Raw genomic sequence first — 27,919 nt, forward strand, 5'->3', positions numbered from 1 at the left:
CTCCGCTGAACTGGGGACTACAATTGGCCCGCAACGACAGGGAGGCGTGCAAGGTTCCCTGCTTGAGGGTCACTCTTCATTCCCAATTCATAACCATTGACTGAAGACTTTCTCCCCCACCCCTCAGCAATTCATTCAAATTGATCTATTTCAGCAGATCGGGAAGGTTGACAGGGGATAGACGGGAGAATCAAAGTAGGAGTGAGACAGACATAAATTAAAAAAAAAAAAAATTGTAGAAAACAGAAAATAGTATTTAAAAATATTCCAAAGTGGAACGAAAAAGAAATCAAAAGCACATCGAAAACAAACTTAAATTGGGTGGTAAAAAAACTAAGATTGGATAATAATTAAAAGGAGAGACACGCAGGGAAAAGGGTAAAAAGAAAATAAAAGAAAAGAAATTTCTTTCTTATTATTTTTACAGACCCTGATGTGTGTGTGTGTGTGTGTGCGTGAGTGGGTGAGTGAGTGTGTGTGTGGGAAGAAGTAACAAGAAACAAGAGGGAAAAAAAATCACGATGTTAATTCACTTCCCATTCTAAGTACAAGCAGCAGTTACTGACTTTCTTGGGCTTACTCTCTTTTCTCTCTCGTACGCGCTCGTTCTCTCTCGCTCTCTCTCTCTCTCTCTCTTTAGCTCGTCCTTTTCCCTGTTCCTCCTCTCTCCCTCTTTATTCTATCGATTCCTCTGGTGAGGCCCTTGTCCTCCACCACCACCACCTCCTCCTCCTCCTCTTCCTCCTCCCCCCTCTTTTTCATTTATCCGCCCGTCAACTTCTCCCTCCGTCCTCAAAAGAGAAAAGAAATAGGTCGTGTCTTCTAAGCGGGTCCACCCGTTGCTTTCACATTAACTATGCGCAACATGGCGATGAACCGGTAAACAACGGACAGAGAAAAGAAGACTAGAAGCAGAAGCCGACAAAAGTCAAATCATCTCCATATCAACACCGTCACCAACACCAACACCAACAACCCGACCAACATCATACCACCCTTGAAGTCAAGCACTCATCTCACTCTCGCTGAATGGTCAACCTGTGCATTTGTCTGGATTTTTCCTTTCTTTTTTTTTTCTTTTTGTTTTTTCTCTTAACCCTCCACCCCCTGACATGACCGCATCGACTCCAGCTGGCAACACAATTGTTCTCCTGTGCTTCCGGCCTTGAACAGGGACAGACGACGCTTTGACTTCAAGCACTGCAGAATGCCGCCTCAGTCATCATCCCTCGTCCCAGCAGCCCCTCCAACTGCTGAGGACGATCAATTTGCCGCCAGTATTTGGAGAAAACGATTCGAGAAAAGACCTCTTTCACAGTAAGACTTCTTTTACTTTGATTTCCATATTTTTTTTTTTAATTTTTTATCTTTTATCTTTTATTTATTTATTTATTTTTTTTTAATTTCTTTCTATCTTCCCATCCGTTTTTTTATCACATCGCTGTTCCCCTTGTTTCCCCCCTCATTCCCCCTCCCTCCTATCTTCCCTTTTCCACTTTGAAATATAGAATTCAATGATCGGCACACACATACCTCCTCACCCGTTGTTTTTTAACATCAAAGCTCAGCTGATTGGATCGCGTACATCCACCGTCGATCTTTACCCGTAGACCATTTGTATGGCTAATACCGACACAGACACCCTGTAATTGGGATACTCGATGTGGAGTACAACGAATTGGCCCAGTCCTGGAAGAGATTTCAAGAAAATCTTCCCTTCGCAGATCACGTCGAATTTCAGGAACGGCCACAAACCTCTGAGGATGTCCGGGCGGTGGTACGCGACGTGCAGACTCAGTGGCTGTCTCACCCGAGGCAGCAGGTATTTAGCCGTTCAATGACACTCTGCGACACTTTTATGGAGACCATAGATCCCCACGCAGTATTATTAATGACTCTTCCCAAGAACGAGTCCTACCGATCCCTCTTCTATGGTGTCCTGCAGTCAATCATAAAGGTGAGCTTTTGCGACGTGCCTTGGAGCGCAAACCGCATACTAAACACGCTTGGCAGGCGTCGGCAAATTATCCGAGAATCATGGAAGGCGTCATCCGGGCACTGGTCAAAGTCAATCAATCGATCTGCCTTCCACCTGGGAGTGATGGACTAGCTTTCACCTCGGATTCAGTCACCTCCATTGCGAAATTTTATTCTTTGACTTTCTTCTTCCTGGGGGAGTTAATGGACTGGTATGTAAGACGGTCCAAGTGTCGTCTTCTACACTGCTTGCACCAAGATGTATACTTGAACTTTCGGTACCTCATTTGGAGCATTCGAAGCAGCGCGATACACATCATCGGTGGACTGATCGATGGCATGGACATGGATGACCCGAAGTATGAAAAGAAGCGGAAGATCATGCAGAGCAGCGACCTCTACCTCTGGGAGGAGACGAGATTGAGCCAAGTCGGTCTGCAAAAATGGGACCGTCGGATTATCGCTCAGACCGCCATGACCCGTCAGTTGATATGGGAGATTCAGCACGATGCGGCGGAGAGACTCCAGCTAAGGGCCGAAAGTCACCTGCTTCTCCTGCAGATGCTCGACTTGACCAGCCAGCGACTTCGCTCGGTCACCCAGCAAAACAGCGGTATCGCCTGCTTAACGACGACGGTCGCACAGGACATAGGTATGCAGGGTGGTGACCTCGGGACAGACCTGCCGTCGGAACTGACATTGATCACGTCGCAAGAAACGTCCAGATTCAAATGGTCCTCAGGACCTAAACACAAATACACTCGGGTAGAGCTGCAGCTCGCCTCAAAGCACCTTCAGGACTTTTTCCGGAACGACGACCAAGTGACTGATCTTGATTCCGATGTCGATGTGATCGCTGAGGATAGTGTGGTAGAATCTTTGCAGCAATGGGCCACCAATGTTCATTCCCAAGTCCTTGCCATCGGTGGCTCCCCATCGACTGCGTTTCCCAGTCCGGTCGCCCTCGTCTCTGCCTGCTACGCCACCTTCGCTCGGAAGGCGAAATTACCTGTCATCTCTCATTTTTGCTCCCTCCCCACCGAAGAACGAAGTGGGATGACCTTGTTCGAACAAGGTCTCATATCGCTCGCATATAGTCTCATTCGACAATTAATTGATTATCTCCCTCCGGTGTTAGAAGGCCACGCCGCCTGCAACCTAAATACGGAACGCTTCAGCCCGTTGAATGGCACGATGACTAGTTGGAAAGAGGTGCTATCGCTCATTGACATGCTGTTGTACCTGGCCCCACCCGTTCTCGTCTGCATCATTGACGGCCTCGATGTTCTCGAAGATACCTCGACAGATGGACCGATTCGATCCCTCGTTCGAACGCTTTTGACCCATACGAGACATCAGACGGCCCCGGCGGCGGACGGGAGCCAAAATCAGGATGTGCTGCTGAAGGTTCTCTTTACCGTCGCTGGACGACCGAACACACTAGTGGAGACCCTTTCGGAGAACCGTCTGATTCTCAGTGAGTCAAATCAAGTGAGTCAGTTGGCCTCGACCGATGGGGCACTGAATCCTGATGTCGGGATTGTCATGATGAATGCATGAAGCAAAAATTGTCGAAATACAAGCGAGTATCCTGGATTTTAACTTTTTATTATCTTTTCCGTTTTTTTTTTTTTTTTTTTTTTTCTCTTCTCTTCCCTTCGCTCCATCTTGCAAGGTTGTTTGACTTTTTCGGGCGAAAATTCGGATCATTAATAGAATTTGCACGGGATGGGCTTCCTTTGAATATAACATTGCTTGGAAGAGATATAGCACAGTCTTCTTCTTTGTTCATCTTTGTCACGGTGCTCGGCTTTCTCTTCTCCCCGGTACTTTGTTTTACATTTGCTCGCCCTGTTTGTGCTGTTCTGCTTGACTTATGGTGGCATATTCCGCTGGACCTTCTGCTCTGGTTTGAAGGGAGTGCCTTTGGCCGGCTGTAACCTTCTTTACTCTGTCATTCTGTGGCTTGGTGGGGGTGTCATGGAGGGATTAATTGTACATGTGTATTAATACTTCTATGATGATGATGGGAATGCATGATGAAGTACATATTGTGGTTTTTACCATTGCAGGTGACGTAGATCAATCATCCTTTTTCGAATGATATACAGGAGCAATCTGAGTGACATGGTTCTTCCTTCTCTCCATGACTTTTGAAGTTTTTCCTCCAAGGTACATACAGGGTGTTAGTCATCACCTCGGAGATCAATTTCCGTCCCCGCATGCCTGAGGCTGCATATGGGGAGCCTTGGAACTTGTGCATTTCTCCAGATTCTTCATATTGGCGATGTCGATATGATTGGTTCTCGTTGAGCACTAGTGGACGGAAGTTGTAGAGTTGAGGCAGTCAGAACCTCGTCCAACGAAGCTGCTCCCCACATCACCTCCTTCAGTATCTTGGGTTTCGGAAATTCAGGCTAGGATAAACCATTGACTTCGTTTTCGGAATTGTACTCCCATCCACAAATATATAAACCTTGGCCTGTCCATCGTGAACCGAAGCACCACACCCACCCAGTGACTTCAATTTCCCACAACCTATAAATCACCCCAAGCACAATGACGGTCCCGAACGGATCCCACAAAGCCGTCCCCAGTCGACTATTCCATCCTGAAACTCCAAATCTGGAAGACTTCAAGAAAATCTGCTCCCAAACCACCACCAAATCTACCTACCCACTAGCAGCATCTGTAGACCAAAACATCCCCATCTACGATGCCCGAACCCTCGACCTCCACAACACTGACCTCGCTACCACCCTCCAAGACGAATGGTACCACATCCTCAGCACAGGACCAGGCATCTTCGTCCTAAAAAGAATGTACAACCCAGCCCAATACGCCGACACCCTGAACACAACCAACAAAGCCTTCACGAGCATCATCACCCGCGAACGCGCATCCGCAACCACAAAAGGCGACCACTTCGCCGCCAGCGGCAAAAACGACCGCATCTGGAACTCCTTCAGCAAACACGCCCTCGAAGACCCAACCTCTTTCATTAATTACTACTCCAATCCCTGGCTCCGCCTCGTCAGTGAAACCTGGCTTGGCCCCGCCTACCGCGTCACCGCGCAAGTTAACGTCGTCAAACCCGGCGGCGCCGCCCAGGACAGTCACCGCGATTACCACCTCGGCTTCCAGGACTTGCACACCTGTGCTGCTTACCCCAGGAACATCCAGCTCGCGAGCCAGCATCTTACTCTCCAGGGTGCGGTCGCGCATAGCGACATGCCCCTGCAGAGCGGACCCACCCGGTTCTTGCCGTTCAGCCAGACCTACGAGCCGGGGTATCTTGCCTGGCGTAAGGAGGACTTCCGGGCTTTCTTCCAGGAGAGGTATGTAGCGCTGCCGTTGGAGTTCGGGGATGGGCTGTTTTTTAACCCTGCCGTTTTCCATGCCGCGGGGGCCAATGAGACCGAGCCCGGTCCGGATGGTGGATTTCATCGGAAGGCGAACTTGCTGCAGATTAGTAGTGGGTTGGGGAAGGCGATGGAGAGTATTGATTCCGTTCCGATTGTGGAGAAGTGCTGGGGGACGCTGGTGAAGAGGGTTCAGGGTGCTGGTGGGCAGTTGGATGGTGAGTTGGAGAATTTTGTGCGTGCTGTTGCCGATGGGTATCCGTTTCCGACGAATTTGGATAAAAGGCCACCGGCGCCGAATGGGATGGCGCCTGAGAGTGAGCAGGAGATTATTGTTAGGGGGTTGAAGGAGGGGTGGGGGACGGAGAGGGCTGTGGAGGAGTTGAGGAGGATGAAGGCGGATTCTTGTGCTTGATGTTTATTTAGTATTCGTTGAGTGGTGGAGTGCTATATGGTATATGGTATATGGTATATGGGATGTTATGATGTGATTTTGCTTTAGCGGTAGTCAATATGATATGGTATATACTGAGTATGGAATTTCACGGAAAATATTTCCGTCTTCTAGGTTGTCCTGATTTAGTTTGGAATGCTGGGGGGGGGAGGAGGGAGTACGTGGACGATTTGAGCATGCTACCTCAGTACGTACAGTATCCACACTTGAATGGATACATCTATACACTCACACCTATAGAGCTGTATCAAATAGTAACACCGCCACAAATCAAGGGGTAAGATCACACCTCATGACTCACCAGTTCCATAAAATACGAACTGATCAACAACAAACTTATGACTCTAATCTTTATACGAACTATACACTACTCAATCAGCATATAAACTGACCATAAAACCCTAATCCAACGACCTTCAAAACTTCAAAACTATAAACCCAGCCACATCCAAACAACACCCCTCACCCCCCCCCCGAAACTACAATTACAACACTTACAACACTACACCACTACAAACCTCATTTACATACACCACACCCCCAAAATGCCACGCAAAACCACTCAAACCAAATCCAGAACCACTCAACAAACCTCACAACATCAAGACCCCCTAAAAAGGAACCCTCACATACGCACAACCCCAACCCATATATTCTTCCACTCAGGCCCCCTCTCAAACTGGCACCCCAGCACGCCCCCCTTTCCAGGCGACGGAGCCCTAACCCTCTGTCTCCCGGGCCTCGACGCCCTGGGCATCCCGCACCCTTCCCCAAATGCCGCCGTAACGCGCCTAATCCGGTCATGGTCATTCACCTGCGGTGAACAATGGATGATGGCGATGAAGGGGTGGTTATTTGAGGAGATCCCGGGGTTTGATTCGGGGGTCGATATCTCGGATGAAGAGTTTGAGGCTGTGAGGGCTATGGCTTTGAGTGTCTCTGAGCCGCTGCCGGAGGAGTCCTCGTGGAAGGAGAGGGCGATTTGGGAGTCGACGGTTGCAAGTGTGATGCGGACGAGACAGCCGAGAGTGCAGAAGGCGTTGGGGCGCAGGGCTGAGGGGTTTCGGGAGGATGTTTGGGAGTTTGCGAGTGAGGTTATTGTGGCTGCTGGGTGTGTGGCTAGGGCGGAGGTGGATGGGGCGTTGAGGGATGTGTATCTTGCTAGTGGAGGACGGAAATTTGTGGAGGGGAGTGTCAAGGATCGTATTTGGGGGGTTGGGCTGAGGTGGGATTCGGTCGAGATTGAGGATGAGGGTAATTGGAAGGGGAAGAATCGGTTGGGGAGGTGTCATGATGAGGCGGCGAGGATTGTGAGGTTGGGTGGGTAGGATGGTTGTGGTTATGAAGGGTTGTTGTAAGAGCTATGGCGGGGGTTACTAGTTGGGTATGAGGTGGTAAGACATCAATCAAGCTTCAATAAAACCTGTTGGAGCACAACTATGGAACATCTAGCTATACAGATGCCTCGTCGGTACGGTGGAGAAATTCCCAGAAATTTGTTCTTTCCTCCCTTATGGATACGTCTAACTCGTAATGTCTGGGAATGGTTTCTGTGTGTTCCCTTGCTGATACACACACAACGCAATCATCTACATAGACCTTTTGTCCCATAGGCTGGAGACTGTGTACCTTAGGCACTCCAGAACTCGATAGGAAATCGGTGAACTTCCTAGGAGATTCCTTTCCTCCTAGAAAGCTGATAGCGTTAAAACCTAGACCGAAGTCTGGTGATGGCCCCACCGCAATCAGGTTATCAGGACCTGGCTTCAAATTGTGCCAAACGAGGAAAGCCAATATGTTACCATCTCCTTTAGTACAGTTCAGGCTTGAGAAATAAAGCACATTTCCTGTGGGTGGCGATGTCAAGTTTAACCGTATCTTCTCTATATCTTTCTCCACTGTGGGAGACACTATCCGTTTTAGACGGTATCGGGACTTACTTTGGATGCCCGTTATATGAAAGATGACATGACCTAATGGTCTTCGCGTATCCGCTTCAATAGTATATGCTTGGGGCACATATATTGTTTGCGTACGGCAAGAAACTGACTCCCTTAGTAAGACCCCAATATTTCGCCTGGCATACCTATTATCAAACCCTGAGAGCTGGATAAGACGTATAGCCAAGAACCTATATCCATCTTTGCCTTTGATGTCTTGTAAAACGCCGCAATGGAGAAGTGCTATCAAGTCACGCCCCGGCCACTGCTGTCTGGGATTATGATGGACTACATCAATACGCAAGTCGCGCTCCGTCCACAGCTGTCTGGGATCATGAAGGGCCAAATCAATACGCAAGCCCCTGTTCGTCATTGCATATGGCGGGGTAGGCTCCCATTGCTGGTAAGCTATGATGTCCTGGCTATCCGCAAAGTGTGCTGGAGACGATGTGAGTAGACCATGAAGGAGGTCGGCAGGCGCATTTTTGTCGGTCCAAGCAAAGATCGTCTGATCGTCAGATTACTTCATGATCTCTTCCTGTAGGCGAAGAAAAGCTTTTCCTCCTCCCTCGCCGTATAGCATAGGCATGTTGACAGAAAATATTCCCATCAGGCAGTAGGCCATGTCCTCTGGCCGGGTAGTTTGACGCCTAGCAGCCCATGACATGCGTTGCGCTATGCTCTTTTCAAAACCCGGTAACTCACGACTTAGAACGGCCTCGTCGATACGTGTGATATTCGTCAGCCTGGGAGCTAAGCTGCATCGCTCTCCAAAGCGAACCCAGTCTTTTGAGAAAAACACAACCTCGGAGGGCGCCAGCAGCTCTTGTAGGGTCCATCCATGAGTGAACCATCTGCTTTGTTCAAACTCAGTCAAACCCAATTCTACTTTATTATGGACTATGACATCGGACAGATACGCGTAACAGACCGCAGCGTTGGCATACCATGTGAACATGGAATTAATCGCCTCGGATAGCTCCGCACTGCTACTCTTGTCGATGCAGCAGGTATCAATCCAGATGTAGCCAAACCCATCGGCTCGCGCTTGTGCACATGCTCCTTGAACCTTTGACCACGAAGATTTTGTGTGTCCGGTGTGATTTTGCATATCTGTGAAAAGAATTTCCTCCTCTCCCCAGGTGTGGGACAGGATTGCATAGTCGGGGATGCGGTCTGGCGGAAATTCCACCAATTCGATCTTATGGGTGCTCAGTAAACGCATGTTGCTGTTTGGCTAAATGAATACAAAAGGTAGCAAGCAAAGAAAAATAACCAAAGAAGAGGAATAATTGTGTGAGTTGTGGATGTATATGCTGGGCGGAAGGTGGACGCTGTTAAGTAACAGTGGGGGTTGTAAGAGCTCGACAAGGCTGGGCTCAAGTGACGTGGCTTCGCATTAGTGCTTTGACGCTCCTAGCCAATATAGTAGAGCACTGGGTAATGCTTCCTGACATTGGGTATGCACCAGGTCTGCAACCAAAAACTGTCCTGTATTCACTAACACAGAGGGGTGGGGGGTGCTTGCCTATCAGGACTTTTCCGGTGCTTCATGTTTCTCTGAAGAGAGAATTATGGACAATCACGCCGGTTGGCTCCCAAGGTTAGCGTATTTTCCACATTCCGCCATCTGGGTGTGTTGACTAGTCATTGGGCATATGGCATCTTAAGAACGTTGTTGAAACAGTCTCTTCAACATATCTTACCAATCTTACCTATGTCTTTTGAGCACACTCAATCTCTGTAACCCACTGTGTAGAGGTAAGGACTTAGTGCTGGGTAAGCACAGATTGACGAACATTGCTTTCAAGCTTTTGGAGTTCCATATTACAGGTCTCTATGAGTCTTTTCCTTGGCCTTTGGACTGGGTGTTAAACCTGATGTACAAATACGGTACAGGCCTGTGGTATTGAAATTCCCATCCCACTCGGCACCAATTCTTTGTTATCATTTTTCTCACGAACTTCACACTGTCCCACCATAGCAAACTTGCATCTTCAAACATGGTTACGTATAGACTGGGGAAGCAGCTCATATCCTTGGAGCTACCTGACACCACGAAAACGGAGATCAACTTTCGTGATACCTCGTTCTTCACCACCCGCCCAGGTGAGAGCTTTGTCTGCTGAAGATATAGGTAGATGCGCTCAACCAACTCCCATCAAATTTGAAAACCTCAACCTGATTATCAAATTCGGTCCTCATGTAACAACTGCCGAAGCACTGAATCTTTGGGTGGTCAAAAAGGGTTTTCTCTAACAATGTTCCAGTGCCTGAGCTCTTTGGCTGGCGGGTCGATGACGAAGCTTATGTGTTCATATATATGGAACTCATCGAAGGACCAAGGCTTGAAGAGTGCTGGGATAGTCTAGGCACTATGGAGAAGAGTGCCATCTCCGACCAGCTATCACAGATTATGGAATCTCTGCGACGACTCGAGCAAGACCCCTCTGATCAGTTCATCGGTACGACCGAGATCATAAGCCGAACTTTTTAATATTCAGTAACTTACCCTTGTCCAGGACCAAACCATCAACAAAGTCTTCTCGACTACGTATTCATCGGCCAGCTGATAACTGGACCATTTTCTAACACCAAGGAGTTTAACGACTGGCTCGCTTCAACATACCGATTACGCTTTTCCCAACAGATATGGCTATCGCAATCGATACCTGCTGGGATGACAGGTGGCGCAAGGGTTATGTCGACAAGTTTTTACAGTCTCACACTGATGCGTTCTTTGTTTGGTCTGAATATTGCATGGTGCTGGGTACCGATTAACTCTACATTCTGACAGCCCTACTTGTGAGTTTGACAGGTCAACCTTTGCTAGATATCACCATAAGGGCTGAATGGCAGTAAAACAGCCCCCTTGTAACTTTTGTTGCAATAGCAGAATGAGATAATTGTAACATACCCCCTCAGCTCACTGATATACTCATTACAATCTATGTACAAAAGATAGGCTTATGGGTATGCTTGCTTCGATTTGCCTTTCATCACAGATAAACCAATTTGCCCTGTATACGATCAATTCCTTAGCCCGATAACCTATCATATCCAAATCTGTATCCTAAGAAGCTAAAAATTTAGATCCCAACAACCATCAAACCTCTCCTCAACCTCAATTCCCAGACTACGGAACCACTCTTGATAAACTAATACCATGAGTTGGAGGATCACGCTTAGACTGAATAATCTGAATCCCCACAACCCCAATACACCGTTTCGCAACCGAATGGCGCACATATTCAATAGTCCACTCCTAGCACCTTCTATTCGTAGTCTGTCATCAAATCATCTCAAAAGTAAGCAACACACAACCCCATCAGTTAGTACCAAAAAGACAGGTAAAGGGCATACATCATTAACAGGGGCCTTACTCCGTATGTGATCTACAATATCACAAAATCAAAATCACTATATATTCTCAAGGACCGAAATACGTAAATGCTGCAATCAATCCACGGTAAACAGTATAATACGGTAGCGCAGGCAAATTCCGAATGGTAATCGGTCTATATAGTAGTTACCTTACATCCGTTCCGCAGAACACTTTCCAACGCTCCATAACTGATAGGGGTTTGCCTCCTTCGTTCAGTGCCGAAGGTCGGGATGAATTGCTCGTCCCTGATAATTGTCAGCATACTAGTTCGACCAAAGGCAGCAGTTGACAGCTGATCTATTCCTGAGTTACAAGACATTCAATAGCATATCCACTCCTTCGCTTTTTAAACGTATCTACATGCCCGTTGCTTGCATTCTGGATTGGAATAAAGATATGTACATAAATTCTCGGCATGGGGTACATTAATTGACACAAAATAGATGGTAACAGCATCTCATTCTGTAAGCAAAGTGTGTCAAAGTAGAAGTGAACCATAGATTCTAGCCACTGGACGTCATAAACTCTTCATTATAGAGTCAACACACCCCTCCCCGCGATTCATTTGGTTAATCGGGGGCTTATTGCTTAATCATACCTATAGCCCCAGCACGAGAATAATGAAATATTGCTATCTCAGCGCCTCACATTGTACAGGCTGCCTCAGATCCTGCTCGTACCTCGGTTGACCAACAAAGAAGAAAGCATTCAAGACAGGTCTGAAGAATACATGATCAAGCAACAGGATGTCACTTATCGGCAAAGCAAAGCGATACTTCCTTAGATTAGTCTGCTGTTCGCCTTCCTGTGCTGGCAGAAATAAACTCGATCATGCAGGCCGCAGAATCAATGCTCATATTCTGAACCTACCAACTGAGCTCCTACTACTGATATTCCCGCTACTCCCATTCCCAAACCAGGTTTGTTTCGCCCTAACCTGCAAACACATGTATCAACTCTTCGGCTCAGTCCTTGACGACGAGCGGCTTTACTTTCCCAGAATCTTGTCCAAAAAGAAGTTCGAGTTTTCTCCCAATCCACCGCATATTCCAAGAAAACAAGTACTCACCCTCCTCGAAAACCATCGCTGGGCATATTGCTCCGGATGCCTTAAACTCCATCCTCGCTCCGAGTTTGGATTTCGGTTATTACGAGTGCCCAACATTCGAAAGTGTAGGGATTATGCTGGGATTATGCACCTGTGCGGCTGCATTTCCTTAACATTTCGCCATCGAATGCGACTGGAACGATGGCTGGAAACAGGATTCATTGATGCTACCAATGACTTCTATGGAAACAGTAGAATATTCCAACGGTTACCCGACGAACGAGGCCAGCCGTATCTCTTTCACCAATGTTCTATTCCGGATAATGCCGACGCGTACATTCACCTCACAATGAGGCTTTTCATGGATGAAGACCTATCTCTCATTGTTCAAACGAGGTACGAGGGTCATCTACGCAAACACTCGCCGCTGCCCGATGGGCAAACTGAGTCCATTCAACAAGACAGGGAACCTGTGTATATTTGTGATAATTGTACACACTTGGGTTTGATCTGAATAATATCCTGCTGGGCAATAACGAAATTTTTAGTATGTGGACCGAGCTTTGAACAAATTGCTCATCTAGATCAAGGACCATCTACTATTGTTCAAAGCACTCGCAATCTTGGAAAAAGCTTTAGCCATCGTTCTGCGAGACGCTCGTTCTATCAGAACTCTACCAAATGGTCTGCCGTTCATCGTTGGAATATCAGCTGCAACTAATTTACCTCGGTTTTGCTCGTTGCATAATATCCTCAGATCATGAAATTGGAGCCTTTTTGCAGTTTGTCTACTTTACTTTTGGGGGAAGGGATCATATGAGTCTGTATGTTTAATTTGTCAGAAGAAACAACGGCCATGTTGTCACTGCCTCCTGCTGCTTACAGTACACTTCTTGATACAACAAGACTTGTTCGATTTTCAATACATCGAGATAAAGGAGACTCGCCAGTCTAAGCCTTCATGCTTCATTAATGGTGATTCATTATAACAAACTTTTGATTATAGCTGCTGCAAAACCTGATGCAAATAGAGAATGCAAATAGAGAAGAGTTATTGAGGCAACGTTAAGAATCGAGCCCCATACTATTGCCTGTTTGCAGGATTGTATGTCCCATTTAGACCTGTCTAGGGCCAGAATATTGCACCAAATCCCAGTAGCGTCAACAGTTTCTGATGTAACCCAAAGAGCATAGGTTCCGTTTTCTATATTACCTTGGCGAGGGCATTTCATCACTACCTGACTCGTTAGTTTGTGACCATGAAGCAATGGCGGAGACATCGCATAATTGAACAACGATTTGACCTTTTAAGTGTTTATCCTCGAGCATATCGAGGTGGCTGGACAGCTCCCTAGTCATTCAACCGTCGATATGAGTACTAAAACCGTCAACATGCAAGATGGCCACGTTAACTGCTATTACCTGTGGCCTTGATCTTGACGACCATCCTTCTCTTGATCACTGCCCTGCAAAGCAAGAACAGAGAGCTGGATATCTGAAAATCTTCAACTCTGCCATTGCTTTTATCAACCCTGAATGAGAGCATCCAGGGAGAGATTATTGCTTTTAAAGACCCAACGCAGATTGAGAGTCAAACGAACAGTGCACATGTCAATCTGGTGACGCATCAAGATGGCCCTGAGATATGGCAGTCTGAGCCAGTGGATAATGTTATCAGAGAACATGTTGGATATTCTGCGACAAAGGGAATGTTCAGTGGGACAGATTAAGTGAGAGAACCTCTGATGAAAATGAAGTTGGGCTTGATGTCTAGGTCGGATATCCACGGCTGACATCATGTATAGAATGTACACAAAGCAGCACTAGAACAGCAAATAAGCTAAAAGAGCATGTCCAATACCCATCGGGAATAAAATATCACCAATACTACAAAGTCGGGGTTGTTCATTCCTGAATCAGTGCTCTTTCACTCAGTTTAGCTAGTAAGCAGATGATGGCAACCAGAAGCACGCGTTCCATCAGACAGAGGCGTAGAGGCAAAGAACGAGCAATCAGGTGATACCTGATTGCTCGTTGCACGGTGACCAGTTCTTCAGTTTACTTATTGATAGTTAAGATATTGAGAAGTCCCCGTTGACCCCGCTTCCCCTACGGATATCAGACAACAGCGAGAGCGGCACGTTATATGAAGAACTCGTCTTAGCTTCACCCAAAGAATCAGGTATAAGAAATGGTATGACATTATCATTCATTATAATACAACATACTATACTATAATACAAACCCCAAATCTTACCTCTTACTTGTTTGCGTAAACTCCCTATCCACCCTGATTCCATTCAGTGGAATCTCATCCCCACTCAATCTTCCACTTAGCCTTGGACCAAGGACATTCGTATACGTCTTCGCATAATCTGGTCTGAAGGACGTATCCAATTGGCCCTGTTCACCCGCTGAGTCCGTCTCATCCGGTAAATGGTAGAACGAATGCCGCTTCGGACGCTCCGAGTGCTGGATTATAGTAGCGGTGCTGTCTTCCGTCCGGGAAGGTCCTGTCGCTGGATTCGAGGTTTTGGACATCTGTCCTGTTGTACTCTGGAAAAGAGCGGGAAGTCGGCCGTGGATGCCTAGTTTGCGTGCAATATAACGGAGGGCGGGGCGGAGAGTTGGGAGACAGGCGGAGACGATGCCGGCAGACATCTCGATGGCAGTCCAGCCTACTGTTGGGGCGAGGGTGTAGGAGGAGTCAGTTGCGGAGTAGGTGAAGAGGACTGAGAAGCGGTAGGCGGAGGCGAAGACCACGCTGTGGAGGTGAGACTTGTGGGACATTAACATGAAGGAAGATGGTGCTGAAGGGCTTACAAAAAACCGAGACTGAAGGCTATTGATACGGCTATTTTCTCGGAAAGTCGTAGTTGGAGCTTCCAGACTTGGGGAATTGGGAGGAGTAAAATGACGATGTCGGTGGCGATTGTTGACACGGCGTTTGCGATCCATGTGCCCACTTGGTTGATGCATCGGCCTGGGATTTGGGGATACCATAGTTTTTCGACCGGTACGCAGATAAAAATGAAGAGGAACGTGATACAGATGACCCAGAGGATGACGAAGGTGCCGATGATGTATGCCCATGTCTTGAAGTAGGGGAAGCGGAAGATGCGGTAGTACATGAGCAGAATGCTGAGTTTAGTCCAGACGAGGTTGAATACATAGAGAATCTCGGCCACAACTAGGAACTTCGCAATCATGACGACGTTACCCAGTGGGATTGTGTCGGCATGAAGACCCATTCCTTCCTTTATCATGGCGTAAATAAATCCGACAACAACTAGGTTCCATAACTAAGGACAGTCAATAAGGGACCTCATAACGAAGATGCCTGATACTCACCATGGAGAATATGATCATGTAGTCGTCCCACCATAGCTTTTGCTTCCTTTCATAACGTGCCAGTAGTCGGAGGCAAACCGTCACGAACGCCAGCACCGTGACGGAGGCCGTGGTGGCTATCGACCATTGCTGAAGATCGTCCTGATCATTCTCCATGAGGTGCAAGTCAATGCCATGGAGCCAGATACCGCGCAACCGAGTCGCGAAAAGCCCGGGAGGCAATGCTCAATCTAATATACGCGAATGAGCAAACCCCGGAAATCCCCCTTGCGTCGTATGTCGAATCCTTCATTCGCGGAAGCAAATCTTGTCCTCCGCAACGCAATGAAACATGGCGTGTCAAGGTGGATCCATGCATTTGTGGATCGACATTGACCCGGGAAAGGTTCTAGAAATCCAGGATTTGACATGGGGACAACAAACCAGGCATGAGATTGGTAGCTTTAGGGTTTGTCAGGTCACCGTTAGACTACACTAGGTTAGGCAGCTGCTCCGGGACTCCACTTGCGTCCTCAGGCCAGTGACTGAACTGTCGGCGGGTCACGGATACTCCACGTGGTTCTGCCTAAATACGAAAAGTCTTCACAAGGTAACTTCCACGACTGTCTCAAGACGTAAGAAGTACTACTCCCTCTTTACCAAGCAGTGGCGAACTCTTTACAGTCTACACATTTATTTAACCCCACCACCTAACGGCTAGTCCTTCACTCTCCCATGCAATTCTCTCGTATATAAAAATTGTGTCAATCCAGTACCTATCTGCAAGGCTTACACAGGAACACTTCATTTATACTTAGTGACCATGTCCAAGAGTGTCTCATTCACCTCCTTTGGATTTGTGGCGTTCAGATAGTGCGCACCGCCCTCAATCATGACCAGTTTAGTTTCTGGGGAAGCAGTGAACAGTTTGATTTGCTCAGCAGGAACGACCGTTCCAAATGGTGTATCCTCAGTGCCCTTATTTATGTGTTAACGCACAGATCGCCCACTAGAGCCGATTGGAGATAGATTTGGCACTCACCTGTAGCCAATAAACGGGGCATTTAATGTCTCTCAGTCGGAGCAACAGTCCATCTCGCTCCAGGAGGCAATTGAGTGCCATGCGCACCTTCTTTCGTCCCTCGTCACCCTTGTATACTTCTTTGAGAGTTTTGGTCCAAAACGCGGATTTCTCGGCGGTGGCTGCAGCCCCAAAGCCAATGCCTCCCACCAGACCACACCAAATATCATCTACCACAAAGTCAGGTGTAGTCGAAGGACTCGTCCACTTGTCATAGAAAGCTGTCAGACTGGCTGCGGGGTCCCAGCATCCCTTGGACCGAGAATCAGCTGATTCGTAATCCATAGACGTTCCCAGGGGCATGAGACCGAGGATCTAGAAAAATGCGAGGTTAATCCTATTGGGCTTGGCAGGGACTAAATTCGGCTCTGCATTAGCTCAAACTTACCCTATTTGGTGCGAGGAGTGCCATCCGGGTCACCATCCATCCCCCTTGGCTTGTTCCTAGGGCGAACGCCTTCTGGATCCCAAAGTGATCCATGACCTGCAATGCCATGATGGCCGAATCCCAGTAGGTAAAATGTTCGGAGGGACAACTGGTCGCGCCATGACCCAATGGCTCGATGGCCAGGAGGTTCATCGCATCAGTCAGCTCCTTATTATTGAATTGATCATGGTAGAGAGAAACAGTCATGCACATAGAGTTGATGAGAACGCATGTCGGCTTTGAGGGATCGTAGTGATCATTGGAGAGAGCATAGCCGGCCTTGATACCGCCCAGGTGGGGAACTTGGATAGTTTGTGTAGCCGCCATTCTGAGAAGATTTAGATTGATAGTGTGAACTGAATTTCGACGGTGTGTGATTCCAGCTCGTATTCCTAGGCGAAGCCGGACTCATATCATAAACCGAAGGAGATTAACATGCCACATTGCTTCGGCACATAACCCCTCCAGATTTTCCCACCTCAAAACGTAAAACCCAACAGAGTTCTCGTATTTGTCCACCTTTGGAGATTGATCTCCAATGGACCACCGTTGTGGACTGATGTTGACACGCCGGGTGTCGGCATTGGCTCCATTTCTGGTTCGATCAGCGCCGGCTCTTTGATCCGTAGACCGCACTAAGCTTATAATTAAAGGTAAAGCTGTCAACCGTGTCTGCTATTGCCGGACGTTCTCCGAGACATGCCCGGCGGCTCCACTATTCGGGAGAACGGGAGGTCGTAAATCCGTCTGCTGGAGATTCCCCTGCATGAGAATCGTCTTGAAAAATAATGATTTCATAATGCCAATCTGCCGGCTTGATCCGGGCCCACTTGTGATGTGTGTATTTCTCCAAGGAGCGGCAGCAAATTTTTCAAAGTGAGGCGGACAGACTGGGTAGAGACGAGACCAAAGAATGTGAAAGGTCAATCTTGCCCCTTTTTTTCTTCTTATCTCGGATCACTAGGCGAGACTCGAGAGGTCCCTTGTATGTGCTGTGTGAAAACAACGAACAGGGAGACTGTCCTAAATTAAGGATTTGAGAATTAAGTATGCAGGGTCTAAGATCTCTATCAGTGCAGAAATCGAGTCATGCATGGGCCTTGTCTAAATCATTTCCTCCACTTAATAGCAGGGGTGTTAATATATTAAGATATATTATGCCAAAGCCGCCCCTGATCGACCAGCCATCTGTCGGTTTTCTAGACCCATAATAACCAGGCTGTTGGGAAGTGGCCCTGCGCAGAATACCATAGCGTATATTATATGGATTTTACATATATATAACCACCCCCCCGGCACCAATTTCACTGCGTAGGAACCATAGCAGGCATTCAGGTATGTATAGCTGATGAAATGATATGAACAATGCGATTATCCCCCTAGTCCCAAAGATGGCGCACATATAGTTCGTACGGCTCAAATATAGCCGTCTTCAGTAATAACAATATCACCAACTGCGAAGGTGCTACCCGAGTCCTTACAATTTGGCCAAAAGCCCTCGCTGTCCCGACAATACCAGTCGACAGTCATCCGTAGCGCCTCGTCAAAGTTCGTCCGCTGTCTCCATCCAAGCGCACGCAGTTTGGAATCGTCGGTCCAGTACATACTATCATTGAACGGACGATCTGCAACAAGATCAATCCAGTTGTCTAAACCATGGGTCCCATCGGGATAGAAGCTTCGAAAGATCTTCTCCGCCACCTCTCGGACCTGTAAATGGTCGTTAGAGGAGATATTGTACGTCTCACCGTCAGTTCCCATGTGGAAGATCACGTCAAGTGCCTCTGCAGCATCGCCCGCCCATAGAAATGCCCGAGACGTGCGACCGTCTCCATGGATCGGCATTCTTCTCCCTTGGCTCAAGAGGGTGATGAATCGCGGGATCAGCTCTAGGTCAGGTTCTGATTAAAGGATCCCTAGTCATACGATCGGAGAACACCTACTCTCAGGATATTGATGTGGCCCGAATACGTTATTGCATCTCACTATAATGACTGGCATATGGAACGACTTTCGATATGCCTGGGCGATCATCTCGGTCGTGGCCTTGCTCGCTGAGTATGGGTTTGTGGGGTGCAGACTTTGCTCCTCGGTGAAGGCAGAAGGATTTTGAGCATCATTCTCACCGTACACCTCATCAGTGGACAAGTGAATAAATCGTCTGATCGAGCCGTGTTTCCGAGCAGCTTCTAGCAGTACCTGGGTGCCTATGACATTGGTTTGTGTGAAAGACCTGGATCGTTGAGTGATGTGTCAACATGGGACCTAGCAGCGAAATGGATAATAGAATCAATACGGTAGTTGCGGAGCACATTTTCTACATCGCTGGGAGCGCAGACATCCCCTTTGATAAAATAAAAGTTCGAAGACTGGGCAACAGCCTTGAAGTTATTCATTGAGGCGCAATAGTCGAGATTATCGAAGCAAGTTACCAAATAACGGTTGCCGTAAGTCTGCAACAGATGACGGACGAACCAGCCGCCGCTGGATGGATGTCAGTCAAGTTCTAAAGCTGCCAACTCGACAACGAAGGTGCTTGCTGATCTCACATGAAGCCAGCACCGCCAGTCACCAGGATACTCTTCAGCACCGGCACACCGTTAAGTTGCGTATGCTCTGAACGAATCATGCCATATGTAGATTTATCAGAACTGATATGCATTTTGACGTGCTGGAGCTCAGATCAGCCCCATAACGCGAATACTTAATATCTAGCCCACAGTGAAGTCCACTCTTTATCGAACCAGTACGCGGCTCACTTCACGGCAACGAGCCTGGCAGGCATGCCCATTATCATCACCAAACGTTATCTCAGACCTTGCGTTAATTCGAAAGCTTAGACTCGCTCCATGCAATAGCACGGATACATAATATAGTCCGTGGGTTGAAACAAGGTCGAGGTGTTTTCATATCCTAGATTGCGCAGTAGATGTTTACATCTGTATCACCCATTGTAGCCGGGTATGTAGACCTTGCTGCTGTATCACCTAAGGGAACCACATCGAGTTGAATACATATTATGACATATATCGGTGCTTTTCACTCATTGGTGATCGTGAAGTATATGGATAACCTTAGTTCAAGACACTTATTTACTTCAGGCTAGGTTGTACACTATGAAAAACCAACCGGCCGAACTGTGGAACAAAGCTCACATTATAGCACGTATGATTTGTGCCGCACGTTCATCTAAGTTTAAGTGGTCCATCTTTCTCGCGTGTTCGTATACGAGGACACGTACAACCACAAGCGCCCAACCGGAGGATATCGGATTAATAGGAAATGTAACTTATTACTTAGCCTTATATTTCACTGAATTTCGGCCTCCGTTAAGGTAGCACAATGTCTAGATTGGGAGGCATCCGAGTCATGCCGGACACGAGAAACCCTAATTGCTGTCCACGGAGGCAGAATATGATTTGCTCTCGATATCATCGGGGCCTTGCCCCGTCAGCTTCGTCACAAACTCATCATCTACATCCCTCAGAATGACATGAATATGCTCAAGAGCACGCACGCTCTGCCACTTTATCCTGTTCTTGGACCATTGGATGTTGTTCCCCGCATGCTCTCGTTGGCTCATATGCATCGCAAATGTTCTCTCGATAAAATTCGCAATCAGCCGGCGGGACTCCGTAGTCAGATCACCCTCCGCGTCTACAGGTATAGACGTCTTCAGCCATACGACAGTATGAACCATTCCCGGCGACATGGCGTAGGGCCAGTCGTTGCGTAGAATGCGATAATCAGACTGGTCGGCGAAAGGGACTGAGTGGCGATAATTGAAACGGTTCTCGGCATTATTGGCTTTCTTTTCCCAGTGTAACCGTTTCTTCATAAGAAAGTTCGTTACAGAGCTGAATGTGGCCTGGATCTCTCGGCTCCAGAAGATGTAATTGCGGAGATCAGTCGGAGTGCGCTTCAGCTGGGATGTATCGCCACCGGCTGACAACATCTTAATGATATTCAAGCCTCATACCACAAGGGAGAAGTCTTCAAACCAATTATCTCCTGCATATCCTCCCAAGTATGCGGGGCAAAAGCTTCCTCGGTGGTGGTAAGGACCTCCATGTCTGCTTTGCTGAGCTCGAACGGCGCATTGCGTATCAGCTCCTCTGTATTGGTGATCCTAGACATTTTAGAATGGTCGCGATAACAAAGTAAGCCGGTAGCTCCATGCTTCATGATCCCTCTATATAGTCTTTTCCAAGTTCTTTAGGGTTTGAGGCGTTCGGTGATTAAATCTACTTCTCTACTCTGGGACATTAATGTGTAACCCTGTGCGTATTGACGCACCGTAGTCCAGTATCACATTGCGATCGGACCTTCAGAGCCATAACCATCAACAAATATGTATAGGAACTTCTGGTTCGGCCACATTGAACGAAAGCCGGGATACCATGGCCGCAATCCATCTCATCGCGACCCTTCGTCCGTCGGCGGGGAAAGAGCAACTTGCCAGGCTCCCCAACGTCTCGTTTCTCCATTAGGGCTAATGAAAACGTTTATTTCTATTTCTAGCTTCGAGAGACTCTCCGTCAAACAGTTGACCGTGTTGCCGATATAGAAGAGGGATGTCTTACTTTCCTTCTCACCGAGACGCGTGGCGATGACGACGTAGTAGTATTCAAAGTCATTGAACGGTGGGTCAATTCCTCTGTATTCTGCAGCTAAGTCACTCCGACGGGAGCATTACAGCTTATTTCTCGTATAGGTGGCTCAACCCTGAAGCGCTACAGCTACACCACGGACGAGATTGGCTGAAACAAATGTATCAAACCTTCAAGGACAAGGAACTACAGGATGGAACAGAGCGGATCGAGCATCTGACCTTGGTTGCTGGTTTTGCTTCTCGATAGGTGGAAACGACAGGGTAGTAGACCTTAACTTGTTCGGCATGTTAACGTGGGCTGGAATGAAATCACCGAGTAGGAAAATTATCGTCAGCGTAAAACCATGCATTAGTCTTCTTTTCGACATTGTCTGGGCAATTTGATCCTTCTTGCATGCAGTATTGTACAATCCCCTCCTCGTTGGAGGCCTTCCTAATTCAAGATGATCCCCCATACGGGATGGCGATCCTCGAGTGCATTTGTTACGTTGGTTGTTTGTGTCGCTATCTTTACCGACATTTTCCTCCATGGACTAATTGTCCCCGTGCTGCCCTTTGCCCTAAAGGTGCGAATGGGAATTCCAGAAAGTGATATTCAACTCTGGGCCTCGGCCATTCTGGCTATCTATGGAGCCTCTATTTTTCTAGGGTCTTGTACGCTGCCAACAACTCATCTTTGATACCCTAAGACACTCTATCTAACATGAATCTCCCAATCCGCAGTACTCTTCGGCTGGATAGGCGACCACTCAAAGACAAGAAAAGGTCCATTCCTCCTCGGTCTAATCGTCGTAGGCGGCGCCACTCTCCTAACCGCCCTCACAACATCCCTCCCTTTATTTCTTCTAGCCAGAGTGCTCCAGGGAATCTCCACCTCCAGTATATTCACAATCGGCTACTGCCTTCTCCTCGACACAGTCGGAAGTAAGCATATCGGGAGCGCTATAGGCTTCACAAGCATGGGCCTAAGTCTAGGGCTCTTCGCCGGTCCCATCATCGGCGGTTTCATCTACGATATAGCTGGTTACAGGGCTGTTTTCGCCCCGGCTATCGCACTTATACTCATCGAGATTATTCTCTGTGGCCTTCTCAAGCCTCTACCCCCGGGATATAAACATAACCACCATTCATCGCCTGAACACTCACCTCTGTTACACCATCCCCCAGAAGAACAAACACAAGCTTCACCCCCAACCCTTCTCATCCTCCGCTGCCCCCGATTCCTAATCGCCATCATAGGCATGTGCATGCTAAACACCTTCATGACAGCCCTCGAAGCCGTCCTCCCAGTTTACCTCCAAGATCTATTCAACTACACATCCAGCCAAATAGCCATCGTCTTTCTATCTAACTTCCTGCCTCTAATACTTCTGTCTCCTCTTGCCGGTTACTGCGTGGACCGGGTCGGTCCATACTGGCCAGCTATTTCAGGCTTTGCGCTCACGGCGCCAAGTATGATGCTTTTGGGCATGATTCAGGAGAATACAACCCTGTATTCAGTGTCATTACGGTTATTTTTATTCCTGTTTGGGTGTGGGGTGTCATTGGCCATGCCTGCTCTCATGGCGGAGATTAGTATGGCGACTGAGGTGGTTGAAAAGCGTCATCCTGGGGTTTTTGGTGTCCGGGGTGCGTATTCGCAGGCGTATGGCCTGAGTAATGCTGCTTTTGCGGCTGGAACTCTTGTGGGGCCGCTTTACGCGGGGTATATTCGTGAATGGGGTGGCTGGGTGGCTATGACTGTTTCGATGGGGGTGCTTAGTCTTGTTACGGTGGTTTTGGTAGTTGTTTTTACGGGGAGACGGGGTGGGCAGAGTGGATGTGGGAGGGAGGATGTTTGAGGATAACTTGTATTAGTGGTTATATGAATTTGTGGAATGTTCATGAATTTATCCCATAGTAATGCTAGTTTCGGCATCTTTTAGGAGGTAGCGCTACAGGGTACTCCAATGTCTCAATCTCCTTTGGGAATTGGAGGTCGTTCTCCCGACGCACTGCGTCCATAATCTCCATGACCGTCAGGCTCTCTAGCCAGGGCATCTCGGGACTCTCTAGAAGGCCTTCACAAATGCAGCGTGCGACTTCATCTGCTTCGAAACAAAGTCCGTATGCACCGTCAGGTAGAAGGTCGGTCCTATCGCTGCTGATAAACCCCCGGCTATTCATCCCGGGACTCCGGCTGATGACCCGTAGTCGGGATGGACACCAGGGCCAGCCAAAAATTTGTATTTCGCCTTGATCGCCTTGGATCCGTACCGCAGTGGTCTCGCCGACTGTGTTGGTTGTGGTACGTAGACTGCCACTGGCTGTGACTTGGATTTCAGGTCCGTCTGCAGTGCTGGGAGCGAATTTCATAAGGATGGTGGTGGTTTCATCGACTCCTGATATGGGGTTTTTCGTCATGGTGGAGAGGATCTGATTTGGACGGCGAATTTCCTTGGAGAGGGCTTGAAGGACCCAGTGGATTGAATACACGCCAACTGGGTAAAATACCGTCAGTCATGAGTGCACATAGCCCTCCGGAGAAACATTTGTACTCACGGTCCAACAACGCCCCGCCAGCCAGTTCTTTTACAACCATGCGGTCGCCTGTCGCTAAATCTCTATGTAGGTCCGCTCCCAGGCCATTATCCGCGAAGACATGGGTGACAGTCCCTATGACACCGGCTTGGAGAAGTCGACGCACCTCTACACTTACTGGAAGGAACCGTGTCCATAGTCCCTCCATGAGAAAGCATTGTTTCTGCTTCGCTATGGCGAATAGCTTCTTGACTTGTGCAGCGTTCACAGTCAGGCTTTTCTCACACAGCACATGCTTTCCCGCTTCGAGAGCTAGCATGGCATTCTGGAAGTGGTGGGAATGAGGTGTCGCGATATAGATCACGTCGATGATAGGGCAGTTAACTAGATCGGAGTAATTGCCGTATGCGTGACAGTAGGACGGGGCTTGTACTGTATTGATAAATTCTTGGGCGACATCATCTGAACGAGAAGATGCTACCCCGGAAAGGAGGTGGCCGATATTACCATGTCTTCTTGTGGCCGGGTCGACGAGGAGGTCTTTTGCGAATTCTGTGCTTGTTAGAGGACTTTTATTATGACTTGAGGGGGGAGATGTACTCTTGGCAATGCTTCCTGTGCCTGCGAGGTGTTAATCTTGTTCTTCCTGTACTGAACCATACCCATGATGCATTATAAGTGCATACCCAGAATACCCCAACGTAATTCGTTAATAGCCATCGTCGTCAAGGTCAGTGATAAAATTATCAAGCGAGTTTCAATCTCATTGTCCGGAATTCGTATTTGTATCTCCCGAGGGTCAGCGCCGGGTTTCAACTCAAAGACGTTTAAAATGCGGTTACACCTACCAGGTTGCGTCTGTGGCACTAAATATCCTCTGATGTGGCGTTTCCAGTTTGTTTCAAAATACTCGATTCCTGCTTTCTGGACCGCGTATGAGTCTTAAATGGCGCGCCTAACTATGGTCCTTATATCTGTCCCTCTGTCTGTCCCTCAGGTTTCACCGAGGCAACACTTCCGAATATGGATAAACACACCAATACTATCCCTACAACTTGCACCACCATTATCGGCACCGAATTAGCCAATATTGAAGATGTACTCACTCTGAAGAGCCTGTCTGGCAAGGGAAAATACACCCGGCTTTGTGAACAATGGCTGGAACAGTTCTTGGAAGGCAATAGCGGACGAGCACTGGTTGTCTCCTCCTGCACCTCCGCCCTGGAAATGGCTGCCATACTTGCTGATATCCAACCGGGCGACGAGGTAATTGTCCCTAGCTATACGTACGTGACAACTGTGAACGCATTCGCGCTGCGGGGCGCCGTACCAGTGTTTGTAGATTTGGAAGACGCCACGATGAACATTGACGCGAACCTTATTGAAGAAGCCATCACTCCCAAGACGCGAGCAATCATTCCCGTTCATTATGGCAGAGTCTCATGCGACATGGACAAAATCATGGAGGTCGCCAAGTGGCACAAGCTATTCGTCTGCGAGGATGCAGCCATGGCGTGTATGTCTACCTATAAGGGGCAGATGCTCGGCACTATCGGCAACGTCGGCTGTCTCAGCTTTCAGGAAAAGAAGAACTTTACAGCCGGAGGTCAGGGAGGTGCCCTCCTAATCAATGACCCAGCGCTGGTCGAGCGAGCCGTGATCCTCTATGACCACGGGACTAACCGTTCGCGCTTTACGCGCGGTGAAGTTGATCGCTACCAGTGGCTGAATCTGGGGTTGATTGCCACTCTTTCTGAGCTGCAGGCAGCGTTTTTGTACGCACAATTACAAGCTGCGGATTGCATCAATGCGCGCAGAATGCATATCTGGAACCGTTACTTTGTCAGTTTGTTACCTTTGGTCCACAAGGGGTACATTACTTTACCCCATGTTCCTGATAATACCACCCATAATACGAACGTGTTCTAAATCAGGCTTATGGACCCCACGCAGCGCCAGGATATGATTCGGCATATGGCAAGCGCCGATGTTCAGGTACATCCACAGTTTATGCCGCTACATTCGTCTCCTTTTGGTAGGAGTTACAGTCGTTTTCATGGAGATGACCGTGTTACGTCACTTGCAAGCTCGCAGATCTTGCTGCTTCCGGTGCATTTGGCGCTGTCTGATGAGACGCAGGAGGTTGTGATCCGGAAGGTGTTTGTTTTTTGGGGTGAGATAGCAGAGGGTGGCATTTAGTACTGTACTCAGGTTAAACAACCGTTGCCTGTGGCTTTTTGGTCGAATAGGTAGTGTCCGTAGTTGTTTTAATGGCCATCTGCAACGGTTCACAATATTGCCATTCCGGGAGGTACGATCTCAATGGTGTAACCGTAGTAAAGGTCAGAGGCCAGGCCGCGAGTAGGATATTAAGCAGCTTTAGCGACTCGGACATTGTCCAACAAGCTATTGAACAGTTTCTTAAACAGTCTGTAACACTGTTCAATTAACCCAGGTGATTCGGCCAAATGTGTTTCAACAGCAGGTACCGTTCTCCTAATGCCCGTAATAATTCGAAGTTGAACTGGAAGTACTGTTTTAGACTTTCAGCTTCAACGGAGTGTTTGTGCTGTATGTTTCACTGGTGGAAACCGGGGCCTGTATGAAACTAGGCAGTACGCATTATAAGTCGGTTAGTAGCAAGCAAATCAAAACCTTGACAATCTGAAATTCATGGATTTCATGAATTTTTTGACATTTTGACATTTTGAAATCCAAATCCCAAACACTTGTCAGACAAGTCATTGCCCTTCTAATTGTCTTTTTCATGGACATATTGTTTGCAGAGAGTAACTGCAGGGTCAATTTCACGAGGTATGCGTACAATAAACAAGGTTGAATGATATTCCACTAGGTATTTCAAAATGCCAATATTGGAATTCATGACATTTTGACATTTTGAATTTCATGAAATTCTTGGCATTTCGATGTTCTGCCTTCTGGTCTTATCTGGTGCTTATCAAAGTCGCTGTATGGACCTTGAACCTCACCAACAACGTGAAATGTCAATTGATCAATAGTCCTTTAAAGTATGTGTACCTCTTTAAATGGTCTGTGCATTTATATGTCGGAGACAAATCTCAGTCCGACTCCGATGCCTCAATCAACACTATGTAATACTAGTATGCGAAGATCGATATATATTTGAGCCCACTACCTTTATTACCTATTAAGGCATGCAACTAAGACCGTGGTAGGCTGAGTGCTGGTTTCGCTCTCTCTCTCAGTTCCGGATGAGTTGGATAATATCTCATTGTAATTATTATTCTCCAGCGAATGATGCCTTGTTCATACTCAACTACGGACCCGGCTTTATGAATCTATGACGCTTTGATCAACATTCTCCGATGCCCCGTCGTTTATTATCATAGGACTATGTATGTACAAGCAGAAACTCACGCTCCAACGCAATAATGATGTTAGAGACCAATAACTCAGTATGTCAGACCCACTTCCCCTCTCCAACATGGTCTTGTTGTCTGAGATGGCGAGTTTCCAGAGGACCAAACGCAAGGGCTAAGACGATCGTCGGGAAAGTCACGTTTTTTATGGGTTCCTAAGACTTGTTGTTTGACGAGGCCCATTGATTGGCCATTTTTCGGGTCACTAACGCTGAGCTTAACCAAGGGAGACTTATGGGCGTTTTACGTCAGTCAATGATCGGATCGATCGAGGAACAGAGAAAAGTGCATTGTGATGTTGGTTTCTTAAACCAGTTACCAGTGAAGGAACAGGAACTTGTCCATTGTGCTCGTCTATCGTTAGAAATACCCCATCCGATGT

General features: G+C 47.7%; 12 protein-coding genes across 12 annotated transcripts; 6 read left to right on the forward strand and 6 right to left on the reverse strand.

The window, feature by feature from the left end:
* Positions 1–714: 714 nt before the first annotated feature.
* Positions 715–3,607, forward strand: BDV27DRAFT_127286 (uncharacterized protein). The gene is made up of 3 exons (XM_032066733.1): positions 715–1,317; positions 1,639–1,957; positions 2,014–3,607. The coding sequence occupies exons 1-3, from the start codon at positions 1,208–1,210 to the stop codon at positions 3,535–3,537; spliced, it is 1,953 nt and encodes a 650-aa protein (XP_031928295.1). The 5' UTR covers positions 715–1,207; the 3' UTR covers positions 3,538–3,607.
* Positions 3,608–4,452: 845 nt separating this feature from the next.
* Positions 4,453–5,782, forward strand: BDV27DRAFT_171794 (phytanoyl-CoA dioxygenase family protein). Its single transcript, XM_032075689.1, has one exon. It carries the CDS (start codon positions 4,537–4,539, stop codon positions 5,752–5,754), a length of 1,218 nt encoding a protein of 405 aa, XP_031928296.1. The 5' UTR covers positions 4,453–4,536; the 3' UTR covers positions 5,755–5,782.
* A 471-nt stretch (positions 5,783–6,253) lies between these two features.
* Positions 6,254–7,121, forward strand: BDV27DRAFT_171796 (NADAR family protein; the record flags this gene model as incomplete). Its single annotated transcript, XM_032075690.1, has 1 exon — positions 6,254–7,121. Exon 1 carries the CDS (start codon positions 6,339–6,341, stop codon positions 7,119–7,121), a length of 783 nt encoding a protein of 260 aa, XP_031928297.1. The 5' UTR covers positions 6,254–6,338.
* Positions 7,122–8,253: 1,132 nt separating this feature from the next.
* On the reverse strand, positions 8,254–8,958 carry BDV27DRAFT_157127 (HET-domain-containing protein; the record flags this gene model as incomplete). The annotated part of the gene is made up of 1 exon (XM_032072445.1): positions 8,254–8,958. One exon carries the CDS (start codon positions 8,956–8,958, stop codon positions 8,254–8,256), a length of 705 nt encoding a protein of 234 aa, XP_031928298.1.
* A 778-nt stretch (positions 8,959–9,736) lies between these two features.
* On the forward strand, positions 9,737–10,527 carry BDV27DRAFT_157128 (uncharacterized protein; the record flags this gene model as incomplete). The annotated part of the gene is made up of 3 exons (XM_032072446.1): positions 9,737–9,842; positions 10,004–10,198; positions 10,256–10,527. The coding sequence occupies 3 exons, from the start codon at positions 9,737–9,739 to the stop codon at positions 10,525–10,527; spliced, it is 573 nt and encodes a 190-aa protein (XP_031928299.1).
* Positions 10,528–14,413: 3,886 nt separating this feature from the next.
* On the reverse strand, positions 14,414–15,875 carry BDV27DRAFT_171798 (uncharacterized protein; the record flags this gene model as incomplete). Its single annotated transcript, XM_032075691.1, has 4 exons — positions 14,414–14,930; positions 14,990–15,468; positions 15,518–15,667; positions 15,771–15,875. 4 exons carry the CDS (start codon positions 15,873–15,875, stop codon positions 14,420–14,422), a joined length of 1,245 nt encoding a protein of 414 aa, XP_031928300.1. The 3' UTR covers positions 14,414–14,419.
* Positions 15,876–16,266: 391 nt separating this feature from the next.
* Positions 16,267–17,479, reverse strand: BDV27DRAFT_106677 (alpha/beta fold hydrolase). The gene is made up of 3 exons (XM_032064414.1): positions 16,966–17,479; positions 16,539–16,892; positions 16,267–16,474 (listed from the first exon to the last, which is right to left on the reverse strand). Exons 1-3 carry the CDS (start codon positions 17,329–17,331, stop codon positions 16,301–16,303), a joined length of 894 nt encoding a protein of 297 aa, XP_031928301.1. The 5' UTR covers positions 17,332–17,479; the 3' UTR covers positions 16,267–16,300.
* A 680-nt stretch (positions 17,480–18,159) lies between these two features.
* Positions 18,160–19,666, reverse strand: BDV27DRAFT_144649 (dTDP-glucose 4,6-dehydratase; the record flags this gene model as incomplete). The annotated part of the gene is made up of 5 exons (XM_032070288.1): positions 18,160–18,239; positions 18,486–18,893; positions 18,948–19,237; positions 19,270–19,488; positions 19,554–19,666. The coding sequence occupies 5 exons, from the start codon at positions 19,664–19,666 to the stop codon at positions 18,160–18,162; spliced, it is 1,110 nt and encodes a 369-aa protein (XP_031928302.1).
* A 726-nt stretch (positions 19,667–20,392) lies between these two features.
* Positions 20,393–21,141, reverse strand: BDV27DRAFT_144650 (GIG1 family protein; the record flags this gene model as incomplete). Its single annotated transcript, XM_032070289.1, has 2 exons — positions 20,393–20,949; positions 21,006–21,141. 2 exons carry the CDS (start codon positions 21,139–21,141, stop codon positions 20,393–20,395), a joined length of 693 nt encoding a protein of 230 aa, XP_031928303.1.
* A 918-nt stretch (positions 21,142–22,059) lies between these two features.
* BDV27DRAFT_157133 (MFS transporter) lies at positions 22,060–23,457 on the forward strand (the record flags this gene model as incomplete). The annotated part of the gene is made up of 2 exons (XM_032072447.1): positions 22,060–22,270; positions 22,340–23,457. 2 exons carry the CDS (start codon positions 22,060–22,062, stop codon positions 23,455–23,457), a joined length of 1,329 nt encoding a protein of 442 aa, XP_031928304.1.
* Positions 23,458–23,521: 64 nt separating this feature from the next.
* On the reverse strand, positions 23,522–24,856 carry BDV27DRAFT_157134 (Gfo/Idh/MocA family protein; the record flags this gene model as incomplete). Its single annotated transcript, XM_032072448.1, has 4 exons — positions 23,522–24,096; positions 24,158–24,688; positions 24,737–24,757; positions 24,823–24,856. The coding sequence occupies 4 exons, from the start codon at positions 24,854–24,856 to the stop codon at positions 23,522–23,524; spliced, it is 1,161 nt and encodes a 386-aa protein (XP_031928305.1).
* A 303-nt stretch (positions 24,857–25,159) lies between these two features.
* On the forward strand, positions 25,160–26,335 carry BDV27DRAFT_144653 (pyridoxal phosphate-dependent transferase; the record flags this gene model as incomplete). The annotated part of the gene is made up of 2 exons (XM_032070290.1): positions 25,160–26,056; positions 26,090–26,335. The coding sequence occupies 2 exons, from the start codon at positions 25,160–25,162 to the stop codon at positions 26,333–26,335; spliced, it is 1,143 nt and encodes a 380-aa protein (XP_031928306.1).
* Positions 26,336–27,919: the final 1,584 nt, after the last annotated feature.

The sequence above is a fragment of the Aspergillus caelatus genome (assembly GCF_009193585.1).
Source record: "Aspergillus caelatus strain CBS 763.97 unplaced genomic scaffold BDV27scaffold_73, whole genome shotgun sequence".
NCBI classification, from domain to species: Eukaryota; Fungi; Ascomycota; class Eurotiomycetes; order Eurotiales; family Aspergillaceae; genus Aspergillus; species Aspergillus caelatus.

What these genes read in the sequence shown, in the direction of transcription:
- BDV27DRAFT_127286 (XM_032066733.1), top strand. Translation starts at nt 1,208, where the DNA reads ATGCCGCCTCAGTCATCATCCCTCGTCCCAGCAGCCCCTCCAACTGCT. An exon ending in GAGAAAAGACCTCTTTCACA is followed by an intron (nt 1,318 to 1,638) that starts GTAAGACTTCTT and finishes ATACCGACACAG; the next exon opens with ACACCCTGTAATTGGGATAC. An exon ending in TCCTGCAGTCAATCATAAAG is followed by an intron (nt 1,958 to 2,013) that starts GTGAGCTTTTGC and finishes CACGCTTGGCAG; the next exon opens with GCGTCGGCAAATTATCCGAG.
- BDV27DRAFT_171794 (XM_032075689.1), top strand. Translation starts at nt 4,537, where the DNA reads ATGACGGTCCCGAACGGATCCCACAAAGCCGTCCCCAGTCGACTATTC.
- BDV27DRAFT_106677 (XM_032064414.1), bottom strand. Translation starts at nt 17,331, where the DNA reads ATGGCGGCTACACAAACTATCCAAGTTCCCCACCTGGGCGGTATCAAG. An exon ending in CACTCCTCGCACCAAATAGG is followed by an intron (nt 16,893 to 16,965) that starts GTAAGTTTGAGC and finishes GCATTTTTCTAG; the next exon opens with ATCCTCGGTCTCATGCCCCT. An exon ending in GCCCCGTTTATTGGCTACAG is followed by an intron (nt 16,475 to 16,538) that starts GTGAGTGCCAAA and finishes CACATAAATAAG; the next exon opens with GGCACTGAGGATACACCATT.